Source organism: Falco peregrinus, chromosome 5 (genome assembly GCF_023634155.1).
Source record: "Falco peregrinus isolate bFalPer1 chromosome 5, bFalPer1.pri, whole genome shotgun sequence".
NCBI lineage: Eukaryota > Metazoa > Chordata > Aves > Falconiformes > Falconidae > Falco > Falco peregrinus.
In genome coordinates this window covers 84,118,803-84,140,430 of record NC_073725.1, presented here as the reverse complement: position 1 = coordinate 84,140,430, position 21,628 = coordinate 84,118,803, and the positions used below count along the sequence as shown (strand labels likewise).

The following is a 21,628-nucleotide window of genomic DNA, read 5'->3' as shown; positions in this document are numbered from 1 at the left end:
GGCTAGGCTCTCCTCGGTAGGCGAGGGCTATTTAAACAAAATATAATAGAAGGGCAGGGCCTGGCAGCCGCTGGATTCCTGCACATCTCTCGTTTTTCCCATCTAGAGCTCTGTCTGTGGGAGGCAAAGCGCTTTCCACCCCTTGCTGGCACCCTCTGGGTTTTGACTTGTCCCTGCCCAAACGCTGACATCTGGGAAGGTGAATTCCCACAGGGGGACGTAGATCTGCTTCCCAGGTGGTGGGGTTTTTTATTTCTGGTCTCTTTGGACTTTGGAGAGGGGGGTGTTGATGGGGGGAGGTCAAGGGAAGGGAGCAGCACAAAGATTGCCTAGGAGCACTGGTTTAAGCGTTAGGTCTCTCCCAGCCAGGTGTGTCCAGCTGGTAGAGGACCACACTGGGTTTTCTGTACTGCAGTTTTCCTCCTGTTCCTTGAATTCTGCCTTTTTCCTCATGTTCCCGGGAGAGCCTGCTGCTTGGGTTCATGTGCAGAGATCTCTTTTTATAGGTAACTCGCTCCTGGTGGAAACTAAGGAGAAGATCTTCTCTTGCCCTCTATTCTCTTGTTCTGAAACTTGGAAGAGGCAGAAGCAGGCTTGGGCAGCTTCTTGGGCAGCGGGAAGTTAGTGCAGGAGCTTCAGGCACGCTTTCTCTGTAGTCCCCAGTGCTTGGGTAGTCACCATGGTGTTGCTGTCTACGGCTTCCTGACATGCTGTTATCTCCATGTGACTCCAGATATTTCCTTTCCTTCCTTTTATTCACAGTCCCAAAGACACAAAAAGTAGGGCTGAAAGGCTGACGTGTCCAAAAAGTGCTCGTGGAGGGATTGTAACTGCTTCCTGGCCATCTGCAACTGGGATGAGTGTACACAGGGGCTTTGCCACTGGAGAGCTGGAATAATTCTGTTGACCAGTTTAGTGGGTTGTTTATAATCCTTGAACTGTGCATTGAGGGTTGTGGATAGACGTATTTTAAATAAATTCTCCTGTGCTGAAGAGGGAAGGTGTTCCTTGTGGTATCTCTCTGTTCCCATTCATTTTCTTTTACGATGGAAATTCTGCCTGACTTTATTCAGAACCTTACAGAAGCTCTTTCTGACTTGGACCAGCTCAGCAAAGACTGCCTGAAGGTTAAAGTAAGAGAAGCTTTTATCAGCGACCTCCTTCAAGAGTGTCAGTGGTGTAATGCAGGAAAGTACCTGGTGCATCCTTGGCTGGGCAAAGTCCTCCTGGAAGGAAATTACACTTTCAAGTGGTTGGTGGCTAGGGCTGCTGAGTGTCATGTGTCGGATCCTGGTGCTGGATACTTTTCAGATTTTTCATCAATCTGTAAAAACTTCTCTGAGTGTCGGGAATGCTAGAGCCACTGGCAGAGAAATGTGGCTGGGTGCACTGGTGGTTGTGACTCCTGCTTCCCAGGGGCTTGAAGTGCTTTATCCTGAGCTCCTCCCCTTGCTTCGAGCAAAGATCCTAGTTGAAGATTAAAAGCATCATACTGAAAATAAAACTAAAAAAGGATAATTGGTGTTCAGAGTGCTTAGTGTGTTTGCAGCAGCTCTGCTATATCAATCACTTGCAGAACACGGTTCAGTCACGGCATCGGAGTTTTGCAACAGTGTGTTTTCCATCTTGGTTTACACAAATGACATTCTTGGGCTGAGGAGTGCAGGGGCTTTCTCTTTGCAGGAGCCTGAGAAATTCCCAGGAAAACCTCAAGCAATTACAAAACATGGTCATAATCACAGGCTTCTCTTACGGGGTATGTGGCTCAGAGGACAGGCTGGTGGGAGTCTCTTTCCCCTTCCTGCTTTCTTGCTGGAAAACGTAAGGAAAATATGGTAACTTCTATCAAACTTGGCTGTTGTTGATTTGTATGTTATCAGCGAACAGGGCAGGCTGTGTAAAATTAGAAATGCATTTCCCACTCACTTCCCACTCACCCAAGGATGTTTTGGGGGAGTGGAGACGCATGCTGAATTACCATGGAAATTCATTTCGTTTTTGTCCCAGCTGAAGAGTGGTTCTTAGCCAGCCCCAGCCCAGCACGCACGCTGTGTCAGGCAGGTCCCAGCCCATTTTCTGGGATGATTGCGGCGGGGCCCTGAGGCTCCTCTCATCAGAGGGACGTGAAGTGAAGCCTCACAGCAGCGTGGTGGGTGGTGGGAGGCTGAGGTCAGCAGCTGCTGTGTGTGATGGTGAAGGCTGTGCAAGCTCCGACCACAGTTTTAGTGGCCTTGGCTTGATAAGTGAGTTAGAAAAAGCAGGGGAACTGTGCACGCTCGCTCAGATATTGATGCCAGATGTCGAGGAAAGGTTTTGATTAAGCTCCTTCTCTTCGTCCAGGATCTTGCTCTTTCCCAGACTGCAAGCTGGTGTTCAGCTCGGTGTTCTGGGAATTGACTGGTTGTGAAATCCCCCTTGGCAGCTGAGCACTAGCGGGCGCCCATTCCTCCAGCAGCATTTCCTGAGGTGCTGTCAGCTCAGCGCTGCAGGATGAGGCCAACAGTCACCAATACGGACAGGGAGGGCCTTGGGCATGCTGAAGATGGGTTGCCCACAGTCTTCATCTCCTTAGTAAAAGGCTGGGATGAAGCAGAGCTGCTGTTTGCTTGGCCTCTGTGGGGCTGTGGTTTGTGTAACAGGCGTGAGGGGAGGATGGTTCTAGGGTCAAGGAGTCTTATCTGTTGTTAGTCACCCCCAGCATGCAGCGTGCCAGCAAGACCAGAGCAGGGGGAGCAGGCATTGCTGAGAGGAGGATGAGTGCATGGGGGACATCTTCCGCCTGGGATTCCCAGCCCTGATCCCCCTTCCCCAGGTTGTTTGCAACTCCAAAAAGAACACAGCTGAAAAGTCCTGCTTCCAGCAGAGCGTGCTGATTTAAACCCTCTCTGTTCAAGGACTGTGAGCTGGTAAAGGCTGCATCAGGCTTTTTCAGCAATCTTTTTGGCTGCATATCTTATTGTCTATAGAGAAAATAGTACCAAAGTGCTGAGAAGCAGAAGCCTGTTTGGTACTTCATGGCTCTTGATCTTTCCTGCTCAGTCTGCTCCAAGGTCAAGTTTCCAACCAAGTTAGTACTTGTAGCAGCAGCAGAGATTCCTCCTGTGGAAGTACGTGTGCTTACAAAGGACTGTGGCATGCTTTGCGAGCGCTGGGTCTGTGCAGCTGGAGCAGTGGGTGGTCACGGAGATTTGTGGACATGAGAAATGCTTGGCCCCTTTTAGCTAAAATGATTTTTTTGGGAGCTAAAAACTTCACTTCCATTCCTGTACTAGTGAACTCCACTCTGATTTGTTTCCAACACTGGAGGCCCTCTCTTGGGTCAGATTTATATTTCTCACCTCTTCCAATTAATTCAGTTGCCTGTGTTTTCTCAGCGGAGAACTCCTACTTCTCCGTTTGTATTAGTGTTGCTTTCTTAGGATTACATTGGTCCAGAGAGCTTTGATACTCCAAGATAGGAGATGCACCAGCAAGATCAATTTCCAAAAGAAATATATGTAAGCAGTTCATCTGACTAGCCAGGGATGGAGTGATGCTGAGAGGGCAGGAGGCTCTCAAAAGCGCCAAGAAACCTGGCTGTTTGCTCACTGCTTCGGGGAACAGAAGGGGATTTCAGACATTCATCATCAAGAGATCTGGGTTTCTAGGTGTCTGTTACGTGCCACGCAGTGTGAAGCGGCACGCGTGCTGCCACAGCAAACAGCGTTCAGCACGGCTGAAGGCCACTGACTGACCGTGAATAAGTAACTCCAGTATGATATGTCTTACATGCCAGCATACGGGAAGCTGGAGCTCCCCTTTGCTCTTGCAGGTGTATTCCTGCATTTCCCTGCTACAGAGACTATTTGGGAGCAGAAGCAGGAGTGAGGCAGAGTGCTGCAATCACATCCTTCAGCTGGCGCTTAAAAAAAGCTGATTTTCTTGCCTGACGCAAGCCAGAATGATTGTATCTATTGTTTCACTGAAACTTTTTTGGCATGTGACTATTTTTGTTGCTCTTTTTAATCCATTGTCTCAGGGAAGGGAAGTCTCTGGGCAGGAGCACTGCTTGAAGAAAAACCTCAGCAAGTCCCTTTGATTTTGCACAGGAGAGAGTATATGATTTAGAGGTGGGATGTGCCTCTTCTTTACATGCTTCCTGGGGGAGTTTGACCTTTGGGTCTTACCTGCTGTTTGTTCTCTCCTTATCCCACACAGCAATACCGGATGTGGGAAGCAGGGCGGAGGCATGGTCCGTGGCATGATGGACAAACCTGTATGAAGCCCCTGCTCTTGTTCATAATGTGATGCTCCGCGTTTTGTACTAAGTAGATAAAGAACCTGGCTTGCTCCTTGCTTTTACAAGTCATGGAAAAAGTTCCCCGGCTGCGATACAGATCATGTGTTTCTCTCATGAATAGGTCACTGTAAGCCAGCTTTGCCCTGGCTTTCACAGCATTATCCCAGCTCCTCTTGGAGGTGAGGAACTGGCTAGCAAGGGTAGGCCCATAGTGGTTATGAAGGTACTATGTACAAAAATGCGGTTAGTGCTGTAGCCTTTTCTGTTCATCAGTGAGAATTCCCTCTCTGATATGAGTCTTGCACTTAGCTTTATGCCAGCAGGTACAAGGATTGTAAAGTGAAACTGGGTTATCGGAAAGGAATTGAGCCTGCCTGCTTGCCTGTTGGGAGGGCAGGGCTGCCAGCCAACAGTCAGTTTTGTATTCCCAGTTTAGCAACTGGCAGTCACTTTAAAACAAAACTGACAGTGACCGTTTCCTAAATGAGGGACATGCTCTGCTGCGGGTGAGGAAGCATGCTGTGCTGCAGCTCTACTTTCAACAGCACGAACTCCCCCTCCCCCCTGCTTTCTTGTGCTTTCTTGCCTGTCCCGCCAGGTCCCGGTTTCTGAGTTCCCAGCACGGTGCAGGGAGAGGTGGCATCTGGGTTGGACCAGAGAGAGGGGCAAGAGCAAATCTGGGAAGAGGGAGGACAGCAGAAAGGAAGAAGGATTGTTGACTTTGGCTTGTAACTGCAAACAGCAATTGTCTCTTCCTTTTCAGTTATTGGTTCTGATTACAAATCAAAAGTCACAGCCCCAGGGAAAGAATAAGGTTTCCACAGGCAACTTCGGTGTTATCAGCCGCAGTATTGTGTTGTGGGCAGAGGTATTTCCCAGGCAGATTCCTGGTGGTGGTTTTATGGAGCTCTGCCAGAGGAGAAAAGAGGATTTGAAACCAGAACTTGTGTGCTGGTGGAACTAGAAGCTTTTGAGATCAGGGGATATGGGTGTGCTGGAGGAGTGTACGATACATGCGGCATCTGAGGGATCCACACCTCCTTGGGGCTGAGGCCTGTCTTTGTGGAGACAACTTGCAAGATGGGAAAAGAGCATGGATGTGACTTTGGAAAGTACTTCCAGGGAGAGAGTGTTGCAAATCTGGCTGGCAGGCATCAGTGTGTCTTTTTGAGGTGGGAGAGGAACAAGGCTTTTTAGGGGGGCAAAAACCCTGCCCCATGAGTTAGAGGTTGCTCCTGGCAGTCTCAGCAAACCCCATGAATCTGCACGGGGTATCTTCGCATCAGCACGTCCTGTCCATGGGAGGTTGTGGGAGTCAGCACTGCAAGGGCAGATGTGCCAAAAATGTGTTGTGCTGGCTGTGGGCAGATGTCTGTGCCTGCTGAGTCTCCTGCATGTCTTTGTCCTGGGAGGAACAGCAGGTCTGTGACTGGGATGGGATCTGCCACGCTGCTCCCTCCAGAGCATCTCTGAGAAGGCAGGGTGGGAGGAGGTGCTCTGTCTCCCCAACTGCTGAGGCTCAGAGAGGTTGAAGAAGCTGGAAGTGAAGCAGCTTGCTCTACATCTCCAACCTGAGATTTTTCTCTTCTTTCTGTATTTCAGAAACTTCAACTCCCTCAGTAAAGAAAATGTGTATGAGAACAACAAGTTGGTAAGTGACTATTAATGTTTTACTTTTGGTCTAGTTTGTGAGTTGACACCTTCCTTATGTGGTTTAGCAGCAGAAACCCTGCAGATGCAGTGTGCTGAGTGTCATATTCAAATCCTTTGCCTTATTTTGCATGTATCCGACTTTCCGATTTGAATGGCAATATCCAGGCTTGCTGGCTGCTTTAAAGCACCCTAAGGCTGTTCACGCTTCTTTGCTGGCCACACAGTGGTGCCTGTGTCCAACGTGTCCTGTGGCAGCAGGAATTTGGACAGAGATGCTGGAGGTCAAAACATGGACATGGACATGTTGAGTATGTGATGCTCCCAAGGGATGGAGCAGGAGCTGAGAGATAGCTGGTGTGGGAGGGGAAGTGCAGGGAGTCTCCCCCTACTTCTGCTTGTTCCAGGTGCAGGGGTGAAGGCTGCTGGAAGGTGGAAACATCCTAAAATCTCATCCTGTCTGGACACTTCACTCCAAGATGAGATTTGGGTTTCTCTTGTTCTCTCTGTGAAGAAAGTAGAAATTGCGCAGGTCAACCCCTTCCTGCACTGGATTCAAGCATGGGCTTAGTGCTTCAAGGAAGGATTTTTTTCCTCCGTCTCCCTCACAAAGAGATTTAAACGCTTCTCTTCCCCTTGGCATCACTCCACACAGCTTCATGGCTGCTTGGCAGGAGCTCGGGATGTGAACAAACCACAGCAGCTTACTCTTGTCTGGCTGGAGGAATAACATCCTCTGATGCAGTGAGCCATCTGAGGTGGTCCTTGCCTCCAGCAGAGCTAAACTTGCCCCCGCTTCAGCCCTGGCCATGTTCACAGTGCCTGCAATGGACCCCCCTCTCCCCATGCTGGGGCTGCAACATGTGCGCAGTTATTCACACTCTCTGGGGTTCAGCCCTGCATGTTCCTCTCCTCTAGGTGAGATTCAGACCAACCATTTTTGCCCTTGAGGTTTGGCGTTTGGCAGGCATCGGGGCCTCTTCGCCACGGACAGTTGTCCTGGCCAGAGCGCTGTGTAGCCCTGAGTGTGGCTCCTTCCCCAGCGGGCTGGTGGTGTCTGCTCTGCTGGCAGCTTTGCTTGTCTCTGGGAAATGAGCTGTATGAGCTGCCTCCGCTGCTTTTATTAATGAAAAGCTCCTTTGTGTGTCTCATAAAAAGGGTTGCTCCCCTCCTTTGTCACAGCCTGTCTTTGCTTCATCCCCCCACCTTCTTAGTTTCTTTTATGTCTGTTATTTTGCTCTCTTCCTTATTCCACCTGCTGTAGGCTGCATTGTCTGTGTCACCCTCTCACTGCCAGTGTCCTGCTGCCTTGGCTCTGCCGTGCGTGGGGTCAACCCCTCCAGCTCCCCGTGGGCTCTTGGGCTGGCTTCCCCCCTTTGGGCTGCTCTCCATCCTGGCTCCTACACTTTCTTGCTCTGGCTGCCCTTGGGATACGAGTGGGTCTGATATCTCCCAGCACTGTTCCTCTGCTATGGTTCAGACCCTCCTTGATACTTCACCATTCAATAACTTATTTTCAGCGGCTGTATTACGCAACTAAAAAAAAAATACTTGTTTGAGCTGCAATTTGCTATATAAGGTCTTCTGCCAAGGAAGAATGTGTCACTTCTCAAGTGCCAAAAAAAATAACCCCAAACCCTAGAAAAAAATTGGTTGGTGGCATTTTTTTTTGCTAAAGATTTCAAAAATACAAAAAGAGGAGAAAGGTTTCTACAGGCCTGGGATCCAGTTCTTACAGTGCTGATTGATGGTGGCACAGTGTAACAGATACAGCGGTGGCCTGTGTCAGAGGAAAGCTGTGCCTGGCTGGCTCAGATAGCCTCGAGCATATCACTTTGCCTCCTCTATGCAAAATGGGAGCAGCGGCATTTACCTCCTTTGTACAGCACTTGGAGCAGCACTGATGAAAAATGTCACGCAGAAATAACATGTTGCTTCTTTAAAGGCCAACCTGGGCACACAGGTAGAGGAGAAGGGCAAGTGGGCCATGTTAGATGGTGATCTTGTTGGATCTCCAGGCAAGCACAGCTCCCAGGAACAGAAGGGTGCTGTAGGCACAGGGGATGCTGCATCCTAATGCTGCTGTCTGCATTGGCCACCTGGTTCTGGCCAAACCAGTGGTGTGCATAGAGCATCCTCCTCTGTGGGTCCAGGCAGCCCCTCACGCTTGTTCTGTGCCTGGTGCAGTGGTCTCACCCTGGCAGGAGGTGGCATGACCTGTATTCCTGCTAGACTGCACACCAAGAATGTCCAGCAAAAAAACACTGGTCAGACCAGTTGTGGAGCCAGTGCAATGGGGAACACTCCAAAGAATATATTAAGCACCAGGTTACGAGACAAGCGAGTGCCAGGCTGGGCTGACAGCTGGCTGACACAGCCAGAAGTAACTGGCTGAAAGCGTTTTTAATGTCAGCTCAGTTACATTTTTACTGGGGTACCCAGTGGAAAAAAATGGTAATTATCTTGCTGAAAAATAGTGGTTGTTTGTTTCTTCTAAGCAGGAATGGTTGGCTTGTACACCAACACTGTTGTATGTCTGTGCCAAAGGTCAGATGCGGAGAGTTTTATAATGTTAAGTCTTTCTTTAACCCTTTCACTGTGGGCTTCAGCAGTAGCCTTCCTTGTGCCTCTGGTCCTGCAAGTACCGTTTTCTTTTGCTGTGTTGGCATTTCAAAGGGAATGTTCCAAAGGGGGAGGGAAAGGGTTTTTTCCTATAAGCCAGGAAGGAAGAGGGCTGGAGAAGTCCTCGGTAAAAGCCCTACACCGAGTTGAGCAAGGGCAAAGTTGCTTTATGGATGTTGCAGGGTTTTTTGTCCTCTAGTAAAGGCTCTTGTTCAAAGGCAAAAGAAAATAGCTTGTCCCTCCCTTACCTGACTTTGATCTTGCAGTTTCAAAGCAGAGGGCACCACAGCGGGGAGTATTTGCCCCAAATACATGTTAGGCATCATGGAAATGGTTAAGCTGGAAGGGGAGCTAGGTATCAGGAATTCTTCTGCATCATTCCCCTCTTCCCCCTCTCTAGTCTGGGAGAGAGAGCTCCCTCCTGCAGTCCAAGATTTCCCCTTTTTCAGATGGGGAAGAGCAGGCAGTAGCAGGCAGGAAGCTTTAATATTTGCACAGCACTTGGAGATAGAAAGCTGCCTGCAAGCGCCCACCAGCACACCATTGATCAGGGAGTGCTCCAGGTTGGGCTGGAAGCCTGGAAACAAGTCTGCCAGCCTGGACTGACACATCCCCTTCTGCCAGGCCTCGTTCTGCAGCTGTGCAGCTCCAGATAGAGGCAGGCTCGAGGAAGAGCAGGGGAAGCCCAGGTGAGTTCTGTGCAGTGAGCTATGGCCAGCTTGCCAGGCCAGATTTTGGGCTCCCTGCCTGAATTTCTCAATGCAGTGGCTGGAAGCCATGAGTCCGTTGGTTCCTGTAACGGCCGTACGATGTAGGAGTTAAACTGGTGCAGCTGTTGCCCAGTAGAGTTATTATTCAAGTGGGGCTGTTTGCAGTGGAGTTTCTTACTTCTGATGAAGAACAGTTCTGCTGCCTGGGCTGGACAAGACACCCCCCACCCCCACCCCAGTTGTGGTTTTTTTTCCTTCCTTCTCTAGGCATTTCGAGTGGCAGAGGAGGAGCTGGGGATCCCAGCCTTGCTGGATGCAGAGGATATGGTTGCTCTGAGGGTACCAGACAGGTTGAGCATCCTCACCTATGTTTCCCAGTATTATAACTACTTCCATGGACGGTCTCCTAGTAAGTACCGTATTTCTTGGAGGGGTGGGAAGGATGGGGGCTTAATTTTGTGCTGTCCCTTGCCTCCTAACAAGCTTTGAAAAACAAAATAGACTGCACAGAGGCCTTTTGATACCAGAACTGTTTCAGTGGGGGATCTAAACTCTTTACACATCTGCCTACAGTAGCACCAGTGCTTTTGGAAGGCCACAGGGCTGTGCTTTCTCTTTAAAACTAGTGCCTTAAAATTTAAAATACAATCTAAATTTTCTTACGCTGCAGCCAGACAGGAGCACTGAAGGTTCCCCTCCATAGTCCCCACCTCAACTTTTCGTTCTCAAGCACCTACATCCCTGCTTCAGTCTTTGCCACACCGGAGGGCTGGTAAGAACACAGAGTCTAATAAGGCTGAGCTTGTCCATGAGGCTGTGCCAGTGGAGCAGCATTGATGGTAGGGCTTGTCCAGCACAGCAGTACTGATACAAGGAAGCAAAAGAAAATGACCCCTCTTAACTGGCGTAATACTTACAGCAATGCTTTCAAACATAAAACAGGCCACGGAGCTGCCAAGGCATTATATTCATGTACTGGAGAGTTTATCTGGGCTCACAGGAGCATTATTGTAGACTTGGTTTATATTTGGCTTTAAGCTCATACAAAATGAAATAATACCATAAACCGATTTCACAGGTTCCTCTGGAGGAAACTTTAGAAAGTGGGACATGGATGCCTTAACTGGTTAAGGTGAATCTAGATGGAGAAGACAGATATGAATTAAAGATGTCCTACACCTTGGAAAGAAAGCACAATTCACTCTGAGAGCTGTCTTTATAATGTCTAAACTCTTCCCTGTTCTCCGCCTCTTTACACATTTAAGCATGCTTTTTCTCTCCCTCCACAACCTCTTCCCTCCCCCTTCTTCATCTTTTATTTCTTGTTTTACAGCCATTCTGATTGAAGTCAAATTCCATCATGTTTATGCCAAGTGGTGGGAATCTGGGTCAGTTTGGGGTCTTTACCCCTTCCCCCCTCCAGCATCTTGCCTACCATGTCATCAAGCACAGCACATTTTTATACTCTCCAGTGTCCCACAACGTGTTCTAGTTGCACTCCTGTTGCTGAGGGGTGAATATGCGTGTCTGAAAACGAGCCCAGCCAGTAATGTGCCCTCTGACACCAAGCAGACTCCTAATACCATAGTTATGTCCTCCAAATGGGCTCCAGCAGGACACAGGAGGCCAGAGAGGGTGAGCCCCCAATATTGTATTGAGGTCATGCATGTACAGAAGAATAGAGCTGAAGCCACCCGTCTTTGTGCTGGGCTTTGGGAATTCAATAAATGGCACAAGTGGGAAGTGAGGGGGCAGCCTGAGTCTAGAACATTTGCTGGGGTGGCTGTCACCAGGCCACTGGTCACAGCAGTGAAAGAGCCCTGGGTGTTTATTTGGATAGCTAGCTTTCTTAGGAGAAGGCTGCTGGGAACTGGGCTTTCTCTCTGTATTTACTGAGAAGGGTATAATTTCTTTTCAGACGGGTGGTCATATAATTGGTTGCTCTTAAAGTGAAGCTGTGGCTCAAATATCCCACGAGGAACACAGAGACATCTCATTCAGAGTAGGAAGTGGTGCAAAAATAACACCCCTGTGAGACGGATGAGGGGTCTTTGTAAAAACTGTTGCATGAAGCGTTATTTCCTAGGGAAGTCTCCTTGCACTTCCAGCGCATGGGGCATCATTCCTTGCTCAACTGAAGTGTGTTGGACATTCTCTTTTCTCTGCTTGTTACGAATTTAGAAGGTTGTCTTTTGTCTGCAAAGAAAAGAGGACTGGGCATTTGCAGTCTTCTCGTGGCAAATCTTGGTTTCCACATCAGCACCACCATGGCACCTCCAAGTCCTTGCCGTTGTACAGTTACCCTTTTTAGCGGTCATTTCTGCATTTGACCAGCCTGTTTACTCTGTGAGAGTCCCAGCTGGGATGTGGAGTGGATACCCACAGCAGGGAAGGTTCAGGGTGTGTGGGAGGTCTGGAGCAGAGCAACCTGAACAAAGCAAACTTCAGCTGTAATACCTGACAGTGGTGCCTGTTTCAGTGGTGATCGCTTCCAGCCAAACTGTGGGCCAGGTAAAAACCCAAGGTCTTGTTCACACCACTGATGGATGGTGGTTTGTGTTTTTCCACCTTTTCATTCACCCCCATGGAATTCCCTGAGAAGAAAAAAATCAGCAGTTTCAGCTGAATGTTGGTAAAAGTCACTTGTTCCTCTTGCCCCTCAATGCGTTACAGAACTGCTTGTGAAGGAAGCCTGTGTTTCCTTGTGTGCTTTGCATGTTATCCATCAGGTACCTCTGGGTCTTCTGGTCTTCTTATGCTGTGAATTACTCCTAAGCCCATGGCTTTTCCTTATGTTCCCTTAAAATCTTTCCTTCTTTCTTCCAGTTGGAGGCATGGCTGGAATCAAGCGTCCTTCCTGTGAACCTCAGGAGCAGCCTCTTGGGAAGAAAGCTGTTTCAGAGCCTCCTAAGCCGGTGCCACCCAAACTGACCCCTGCCCACCCACCAGCCAGAGCTAAGCCAAAAGAAGCCTCCCCAGTCACCCCAGTAAGAAATGTGTTCTGGGGTGTTCTTCATGCCTTAAACCTGTTGAGTGAGCTAGAGTATTAGGCTAGTTCAAGGCTAGTGGTGGTAAGGACTTAATCTCTAAATTTTCTGCTCACCATGGGGGATTTAATCCAGAGGTCTGGCTACTGCACATATTCAGGTGCAAGTCATTGGAAAGACATTAGGCAGCTGGGACTTATCTAGTGGTGAACAGGACATGGGTGTCTTAGGACTTACGCTGTTCCTAGATCTTGGGGATGGAGATTTTGAGCAGAATGTATTGGTTTTGCTAGAAAACATTAATTAAATTCCTGGAAACAGTTTGAAAGCAGAGTAGGGATGGAAACAGCATGGAAGAAGGGAAGCTTCTCTCAAAAGGGTAAGGCCCTTTTTCCAGCTAATTCAAATCAGAAGCCTTTGCGCTTCAGTTTCCCACAGGTAGACAAAACACCCTGGTCCTCTGGATTTGTGGGAACTCTTCCTCTATCCTCCCAAGGGCTGTTACAGTCTGTACGAACAAGGGGTTAGCAGGAGCAGGGATTTTGGGTATCATGTCTGTGTCCTAGCCAAGCGGCTGTGCATGCCGAACGCTCGCCCACCTGGGAGATCCGTAGCTGTATGCAGGGCCACGCTGCTGCCTGCTCACCCACTGCTTCTCCCCGCAGAAAGGTGTCCTGGCAGAGAGCGGTAATATCCCTAGCAGCAGCTGCGGGATCTGCGGGAACCATGTGCACCTGGTGCAGCGCTACTTGGTCGATGGGAAGCTCTATCACAGAAACTGCTTCAGGTATGGCTCTTCTGAGGGGGGGCGCAGGCCTGTGGGTCACAGAGAGGCAGCCTGGCTCCTTTGCGGCTGGAGGGAGAGGGTGGAAGCAACCTGGGCCTGCTCTTGACCTGTGCATAGGGGAAACTCTTTGCACAGGTCTGTTTTCATCCACAGCTTTCCTACTTCAGGCTGTGCTGTCCGCAGCTCCCGTTTTGGTGCCTGAGGAATGTGCGCGTGGCATCTGTTCACTGCCAGTCTTGTACCTTCACCCTCCCTGTGCTGGCAGTGGAATTGTGCCTGCACTCTCAGCTGTGTGTCAATGGCATCCCAGTGCTATGGAGGATGTTTTCTGAGACTTTTGTATCCACAGGTGCAGGCAATGTTGGAACGTGCTTCTTCCTGGAAGCTACAAAGCTGGGCCTGAGCCCGGTACGTTCATCTGTACTAGCCACCAGCAGCCAGGCAGTGTCCAGATCTCTGGTCTCTGCAGCACCAGGAACAAACCTGAGAGTACCCCAGCCCCTACTGCTGCCAGGGCGTTCCAGAAAGCAGCAGAACCCAAGAAACCAGAGCAGGTGTTGAAGAAACCCAGCCAGGAAGGCCTTGCTAATTCAACCAAGCCATCTGTTTCATCTTCTGGAAGCTCTGGCTTCAAAAGTGTCAATACTCTGTGGTCCTCTTCAGCTGTAAATAAATCAGATGACTGCAAAGGTACCTCATTGGGGAATAAAACAGATCACCGTGAAGGTTCCCCGTCAGGACCTGTTTGGACAACCTGCACAACAAAAACACAGCAAGCCCGAGAAAACTTTTTTCGGTCGTTGGAGTCCTCCAGCAATAAAACCTCTGACACTAAAAACCAAGTCCCTTCTTCTCATGGCCCTGGTAAAACTGCCCCTGCCAGAACCACTGTTGAGGTTAGTGCAGTGAATGCTGAGAAGGATCAGGCACGTAACCATATTATACAGGCTCTGGCTGGATCAAACATCTCTCCAAACAGACCAGGAGGGCTCAGTTCCATAGGCTCCTCAGCATCCAGCAGGTGAGGACTATTTCTCTTTCCCTTTTTACTCCCAAGAAGATCCTTGGGATAACTTGGAGAAGTCCCAGTTCATCCCTTTTGCCTGATTGCTTTTGTGGCTGAAATTTAAAGACAGGCAGAGGAACTCGTCCAGGTCTTTGGAACAGAGGCTGATAAAATGGTCTGTTCTTTTCAAACAGACTAACTAGGTTGTTCCTTTTTTGCAGTGGCAAGTTTTCTCCCAGCAGTTCTCAGTGGCAGAGCCCAGCTCCAAAAGCACAGTCCAGCAAAACAGACTACACAGCACCAAATCAGGAAAAGATTACAGACCCTCTGCCCAAGAGCCAGGCTGCCAGGAAACCTGTTGACTCTGTGCACAAGCCAGAGTCAAAAGGCATCAAAGGTGAGGATGACTGATTCACATACAGCTCTGCCTGGACACAGCATGCCAGCTTTATGCCTTTCTCTTGGACCAGTACAATGAATGTGTCAGTGACTCCTATACTTTCTGTCTGTACCGCCACATAAGGGTTTTCTGAGTTCTGGGGCTCAACACACCTCCATCTGTCCCTGTGCAGTTGCTTCCTCTAGCATGGTGAGTTTTTCTTCTCTGAGGATCTCCAGGTATTTGAAGTTATACTGTCATCAAACACTGGGATTGTGGTGGATTTCAGAGGCTTAGGTAGACTTTCCCAGATGGGAGACCTTGCCAGAACTTCAGGATGATTTTGTGATTGCAGTTGGGGCTTACCCAACCTCCTGGTCTGTTTTGAACAGAGCTTCCACCGTGGTGGCTAAGCAGTAAGCAAAGGGATGATGTTCTGAGGGTACTCTGTGTCTCAGCCACTTCCAGATGGCCTTTTCTTGGGTCAGAAGCAGTATCTATCTGCAGTTTGCGATTTTTTTTTTCGTCTCTCCCCCTTCCTGCCCCATCCTTTGGTCTCTGAGATCTTAGCTGTTCGTGTTACATTGTTGTTGAAAGTGCCTGTTCATTTACAGTGCAGCTGTGTTTCTGTAGCTGCATAGATTTTAAAGCATTTTAACTGAAAGGGACAAAAATGCCACCAAGGTTATTTACTACCTATTGTATGTGAATCTGTCCACGTTAAACGTGTTGAACTGGTGCTGGTTTTCTGCAATAACATAGTATCTGCCCCAGTGCATGGCTTATCTCCTAAGACCCTCCTGAGACTCAAATCTGGCTTGTTGCTCTTTATTGGATCTGATCTTTTCTTGCTATGTTCCTTTCTTTAGGAAGCATGAATGTTGGTGAAGACAAGTCTGAGAGCCCAGCAGACTGGAGATCTCTGTTGAAGCCTGTAACCAGCAAGTGAGTGTCTTGAAGCCAAGGGGTCTCCTTAACAAATGAATGGGGATGACTATGCTTGCACCCGTGTTTGTTGCTGCAGGTCTGTGTGCACATAGGAGGGTAAAGCTCCTGTGTTTTAATGCTTCTGTTTTCAGAATTTTGATGGAAAAGGCAAAGGCTTTCATTTCCGGGGAGGGAAAGTGTATTTCAAATTGCTGAACTCTGATTAGAAAGATGTGACCATCCCATATGGAGATCCAGCCCAGGATGTCCAGAACTGTTCCGTTCTGCAAGAAGGGTGGTTTCCTACCTTTGTCTTTCTTCTTTGCAGAGACCAAAGTGGCTCTAAGAAACCTACTGATAACTCCCAGGTGGGAACAGGGAGCCCAGCACACAAGGAGACAAAGCCAAGCCCATTAGTTGTCCCATCAGCAAAGCAGGACTCTGGTATGAAGGATATAAGTTTTGCCTTCATTTTGCTAGTCAGGCAGGGGACAGGCGTTAGTGCTGCAAGGCACGTGTAAGGAGCATTTTGGAGGAGGTTGTGCCTCACTTTCAGGGATTTTTGCTCTCTGCACCTGCTTTGGCCCTGTGGTGCCTGTATTTGGAGAGCCATCCTTCCCCAAGGAGAGGGACTCGGTCCTCACAGGGTGCCCTTCTTCTGCAAGACACTAGCAAGATTTTGCTTATGCTCTCTTGCATAAATGTGTAACGGTGAGAAACTTGTTCTTCTCCTTCACCCTTCTTTCCTGCTCTGGCTTTGTAATCAGTGGTTTCTCCCTGTTTCAAGTGAGGGCTTGTGCCCCTCGCTGTCATCAAGGGAAGAGAACTAGGACTAGAAATGAAAGTGATTAGTGGTGAATGCCAGAGATGCTGGGCAGTGAAGGGATTTTTATGAGATGAGGGTTGAAATTTCTTAGACAAAACCTGTCTGTGCTTCTTAACCCAGCTTCATCTGGTGGAGTCATGAAAAAGAAGTTGATGCCCAGTTCAGATCTTATCAGGAGCTGTCAGAATTCAAAGCAAGTCTCTGAAGACCCTGGAGGCTCTGCCAAGAAGGAAGAAGAGGGCAACCAGCTGAAGAAAAGCACTACCACATGTAAGGTCTCTTCTGCCTGCTCAAAGGCCCTCTCCTCTCTGCACTGTCAGGGAACAGCCTGAGTGGTCAGTATGGGAGATGTGTCCCCAAGTTTTCTGTGGCTAAGCCTGTGGCTGTTGTCATGGGGGAGGGGGGGGAAACTGTTATTAATTCTTATTAGCCAGGTTGGAGGAACCAGCCAGGCCAGAGAATTCAGTGGGAAGGGAAGAAGTTAAAATTAGGATTTGTTAAGGTCACTGCCCTGTCATTCCTTAAACTCAAAGCTATGAAGAGGACCATCTCCTAATTTCGGGAACTGGGATGTAGATGATGTCTCTGTTCCTCCCTAGCTGAGTGGCTTTGGGAAATAAAAGGAATGCAGAGAAGTGTCAGCCAGAGACTCCAGCTGGCGGGACTCATGGTAGCAGCAGCCAAGGCTGCTTCTTCTTGGACTTTCAAAGATGTCCTGATCAGTTCTGACTAGTTTGTCCCTACCCTTAATCCAATTTCTTACTCCTGTATGTTCAACCACAGCTTTACTGTGTACTTCTCCTTTGCCCAGTTGTCCTTGGTCCTACGTAACCCACCACAACACAGATGAAATTTCCTGGAACTGATCTGATGTTTGTTGCTGTCCTGTTTGCTCAGCTTGTTTGTTCTCCCCTTGCCTTACCCCATCTAGATCTGTCTTATCTGCTTGGACTGGAAGATCCTCACAGCAGGGCTCAGCTGTTTGTCTTGGAGCAAACAGCATGGGTCTTGACGGCTCGGTAGCCTCACGCTTTAGTACTTGTTAGCTGACTCCAGCGCTGTCCTTAGCCTGCACCTCTGACAGCTACAGAGCATTCAAACCTCAGTTGTGCTGTCCATTTGAGAAGTTTAGCCTGCCTCCACTGCCATCATTTTTGCAAAACTTTCCATCTCCTTTTTCCTCAGTCTCAGCCGCAAGGTTCAGTATTCTATCTTTCCCAGAAAGCAAGCTGATAAGAGAGGCCAGCCGGGTTTACATCCTTCTTTCTAAAGCTTGATGACTGCTGTGGGGGAGTGCCCACTGTGGGAACCTTTCCCAGCAGCCTCCTTCCATTTTTCATATGTGTGCCAGTCTGCCATCCGAAAGGCTGTTCTCTCGCTGCTGTCACTTGGCTGTGGATTAAGGACAGACTTGTTGCTCCTCTGTATAGGTCTTTACCTCAGCACTCAGATGCCGTGAACAGTCAGCTACCATTCCTGCCTGCAATCCTCTGTGTTGTGTGGGGCTGTGGATGGTGAGCATTTCTGTAGATCATTCATATTTTTTTTTGGCCTAGGTAGTGTTTTCTGTTGAGAAACGAGGCTCCAGCATTTTCTTGCCAGCTGTCCTACTTCCAGTTTGCAGGCAAGCAGCCAACCCATCCTGTGCCTGTCAAGACAGAACTTGAGGCTATCAGGGGATATCAGACCCTGGGCTGGTCAGGAGAGTCGTTTTACTAGCTGTTCCCCTCCAGTGACCTTTGTCTTCTCATGACCAGTGGTGCAGCTTTCTGCCTTGGTTAGAGGTGCTGCAGGGATCACCTGGGAGGTGCCTGCAGATGCAGGGCTGAGCTGGGAGAGGGAGGTGTTGCACTGGCAGTAGCAAACTGCTCATGGCAGGTCAGGTCCCTCTTGGAGGAAACTTTAAGAGAAGTGCGAGTCCTAGGTAATGTACAGGGCAGCAAACCAGCAGCATCCACAGGGAAGAGTACCCTGACAGAGGCCAGCAGTGCAGGGACAGCACAGCTGATTGATACATCCAGCATCTTCTTCTCTGGCACTCATCCTGGAAAATGCAATAGAGCAGGGCTGGGCAGTTGGAGAGCTGTCCTTGAGCTCTTCCTCAAGTCAGGACCAACGAGCTGTCCTTGAGCTCTTCCTCAAGTCAGGACCAACTACCAGAAACTCTCATGAGGCTCCCCTAGGCTCTCTGTCCTGTCTTTCTTCTTGTGTGTGCTGAGCCTGCACCGCTGCTGCCTTTCTTACAGCCATGCTCTTTTGAAATGAGAGTTTTCCTTCCTTATCACATCATCCACGCACGCCTCTGTTCTCTCTCTGTGGTAATTATCCAGCCCAGCCCCTCGGGTATCCAAATACCTCACACTCTTCTGTAGTTATCCTTGCAGCACAGTTGGGCAGAGGAAGCTGAGGCACAGTGGAACAAATACACATTGCTTAAGAATTGATTTTAATAGGTGTCCAGGGCCTAAATAGTGCTGTGTAGCAGGGCCTAAGGGACTTCTCACCTAGGAAGTGTTTTGTGGAAGGAATTGAACCTTAGTTTCTTGAGACCTATATGAAGGTCCCCTAGACCATCTTTGTTTCATCAGTATTTACTGATACTTCTTTGTACAAGCACACTAGAGGGGCATTTTTAAGTATATCTTGATGTTTCCTGTGACAGTAGCCCAGTATTTCTGTTCTGTCGTTTGGAAGCTTAAGAAGGGGTGGCTTTTGCCTCAATAAATATCTTTGGGTTTTAGCAAAATAATGAATGAACATTCATTCTTGGGTGCAAGGTCCAAAGTCACATCTGAGTTAGGTGACTGCCTGTGTCCTGGGGGTGAAAGCAGCACCCTGTGACTGGAAGGAACTGAGTGTCCAGCCACAAGGAGTAAACCGGGCTGTGCTGCTCCCTGAGGACACATCCCTCACCATAGTCAGGCATGCTGATGCATGAATGTCCTCGGTGCCCTCTGTTGCGTGGCAGGGACCTGTTGTGTTCTCTGGTGGTGCAGGCATTGTCCCACACCACAAAATTATTTTAAGTTTGTTGTGGCATTTTGATTGTTCATTTTTTTTCCCCTCCCTTCTAGTTAAACCCTCTGTTCCAAAAAGCATCCAGAGCCCTGAAGCAGTGTCCCCAACCAAGGTATGGCTGGAAACCAGGTGTAAGGGGAAGAGGCTGGGGTTGTTGGGTGTCCTGCTGGAGTGCTTGCCCATATATATCTTGGTTTGTTTTATTGAGAGGTTTTATTTGAATTCCCAGTAAAAGGGTGAAAGGCTCTGGGACATAGACAAGGTGGAGAGACTGCCAGTTATCTCCCATGTAGGGGGACAATAGAAGCTGGAATAAGACAGAGCCCGACAAAATTCTAGTAGACATTGCATTCCCCAACAAAGGAGGGAGAATGTCTGTGGATTGACAAGTGTGGGTGATGTTATCACTCACAGTGAACGCATCACAGTGCTGTAATGTCGCAGTGGCCACTGCTGTGCTGTGAGCAGCCAGCTCTGCTCTGCTGCTGACTTGGCCCTTCCAGGACATGGCTCTGCAGTTGGGCTCCTTGTGTCATTTCCCATCTCTGGGGCTGTCACCTTAGCAGGCAGTCTGAAGGCACTGAACTTGATTTGGTCCTACATTTGTTTTCCTAGCTGCACCCGGATTACCTCCCTGAGGAGAAAATCCAGGAGAAGGTGTGTGACATCGAGAAGCAGCTGGATGAGCTGGAATTGAAAGGAGTGGATCTGGAGAAGCAGCTGCGTGGTTGTGAAGGAGGTAAAGGAGACCAGGGGCCACCTCTGTTACAATGGGGAGGTGTGAGCCTCATGCTGCCCCTGGGCATTCTTAGCTCCATTTGCAGGAGCTCATGCTCCATGTGAGACACCAGGTTGTCAAAGATACCTGGTATAGCAAGATAAAGCCCTATGAATTTTGAACCCTCTCTGGCTGTTTCCTAATCTATTGTTTGAGCAAGGTCTTATGTTTATTTGGCTGAGGATCAGGGAGTTCTGGGAGTGGAAGGCTGCTATTGATCTGGCTTCTGGATCCCAAGCCAGACTGGGCATCGTGGCTGGCTCCAATTTCACAGGGCTTTGTGGGCTCGTGCAGAATGGCAGAGTTGAGCTGGCCACATGGAAGATGAGCTGGGTGCCCTGTAGCAGAGTATCTGTGAGCAGCTTCTTTGAATCTGCAGGGAGTGATCTGCATCCTTTCCTCTGTACCGAGGAGTACCGAAGATGAGCTGTTTTCACCTGAGGTTGCCTGTGGCTCAATGTGCGGCTTAGTTATCCTAGGCTGTCCCTCAGGTGCCTGTGTGTTTGAGCCAGGGAGTCTGAACTGATGCAGCTTCTGAGGGAACCTTGCCCTTTGTCTCCTTTGCAGATGAGTCTGAGGATGCCCTCATGGTGGAATGGTTCAAACTGATCCATGAGAAACAGCTGCTGCTCAGACAGGAGTCGGAGCTGATGTACAAGTAAGTACAACCAGAAAGTCACCCATCTGCTTGTGCACTTCACCTGTGAGCAGTAAGCAGTGAAGGAGAGGGAGTGGCAACCCAAAAAAATAATGTGCCAGCTGGTGGGACGAGGAGGGCTTGAGGATATCTCTGGGAGAACTGCCAGCATCCTGAGGTATTAGCTGATGGGCCTTTGGGCACTGATGAACTTGTGGGGAGGGAAACTTCACAAATGTGATGGAGGAAGATTTCCACTGACCCACCAGCCCGGAGCTGAGGCTTTGGCATGATATGAGAAGGATCTGGCCCTGGGGCATGGAGGGGCAGTAAGTTGTCACTTCTGTGGTTCCTTCCAGGATGAAACAGCAGAAGCTGGAGGAGCAGCAGTGGAACATTGAGGTGGAGCTGCGACACCTCATGAGCAAGCCAGGTAAGGACCAGCTGCACTGAGAGTCCTGGTGGCCCCAGGCTGTGTGGAGCCCTCCACTTTACGTGCCAGCACTGGGATGTCCTTCAGATCTGAATGACACTGCTAGGGATTGCAGTTTCACTGCGGGGTGTCTGGGGACTGCGCTGTCAAGCTGTATGGTGGAGACTCCCTCTAACGTCCAACTCACATGTGCTTTCTGAGGGGATGATGTAAGATGTGCTCCCGAGTGTGAGGATATTAAAATTTGGGCCTGTGAGAGGGACTTGCTGGTGCAGGGTGGAGGCAGGAGCCACGGTGGGGAGGTACTTGCCTGTAGCGGTGAGATGGGCTTCCCTTGTCTTGTGCAGAGGAACTGAAGACACCCAGGGAGAAGGAACGAGAGAAGGAGCTGTTGGAATCATACCTAAACACAGTCAATGATCGGAATAATATTGTGGAGTGCCTGGATGAGGACAGACTCAGGTGAGGGCCCTTAGATGGTGGGAGATGAGCCAACACCAGGGATTATTTCCCTTGTACTTCCTCCACAGACCAGGCTATAGGGGTGGATGAATGGCTGTCATCCATACTTCTGCTCCACGAGAGGTGG

At 49.2% G+C, this 21,628-nt stretch overlaps 1 protein-coding gene across 4 annotated transcripts in view; it reads left to right on the top strand.

Annotated features, from left to right (window-relative positions):
* MICALL2 (MICAL like 2) overlaps positions 1 to 21,628 on the top strand; it is a 35,947-nt gene that overhangs the window by 650 nt on the left and 13,669 nt on the right. For all 4 annotated transcript variants that reach the window (XR_008747190.1, XR_008747189.1, XM_055803775.1 and 1 more), the window contains exons 2-15: positions 5,882 to 5,930; positions 9,529 to 9,670; positions 12,088 to 12,248; positions 12,914 to 13,035; positions 13,385 to 14,056; positions 14,263 to 14,438; positions 15,290 to 15,365; positions 15,676 to 15,791; positions 16,294 to 16,443; positions 19,248 to 19,303; positions 19,807 to 19,930; positions 20,537 to 20,627; positions 20,966 to 21,039; positions 21,387 to 21,501. Coding sequence is in view for 2 of the 4 variants with exons in the window: in XM_055803775.1 (XP_055659750.1) it covers positions 5,882 to 5,930; positions 9,529 to 9,670; positions 12,088 to 12,248; positions 12,914 to 13,035; positions 13,385 to 14,056; positions 14,263 to 14,438; positions 15,290 to 15,365; positions 15,676 to 15,791; positions 16,294 to 16,443; positions 19,248 to 19,303; positions 19,807 to 19,930; positions 20,537 to 20,627; positions 20,966 to 21,039; positions 21,387 to 21,501 (2,124 nt within the window). In the remaining 2 variants the exon portion in view is untranslated. The remainder of the gene's footprint in view (positions 1 to 5,881; positions 5,931 to 9,528; positions 9,671 to 12,087; positions 12,249 to 12,913; positions 13,036 to 13,384; positions 14,057 to 14,262; positions 14,439 to 15,289; positions 15,366 to 15,675; positions 15,792 to 16,293; positions 16,444 to 19,247; positions 19,304 to 19,806; positions 19,931 to 20,536; positions 20,628 to 20,965; positions 21,040 to 21,386; positions 21,502 to 21,628) is intronic.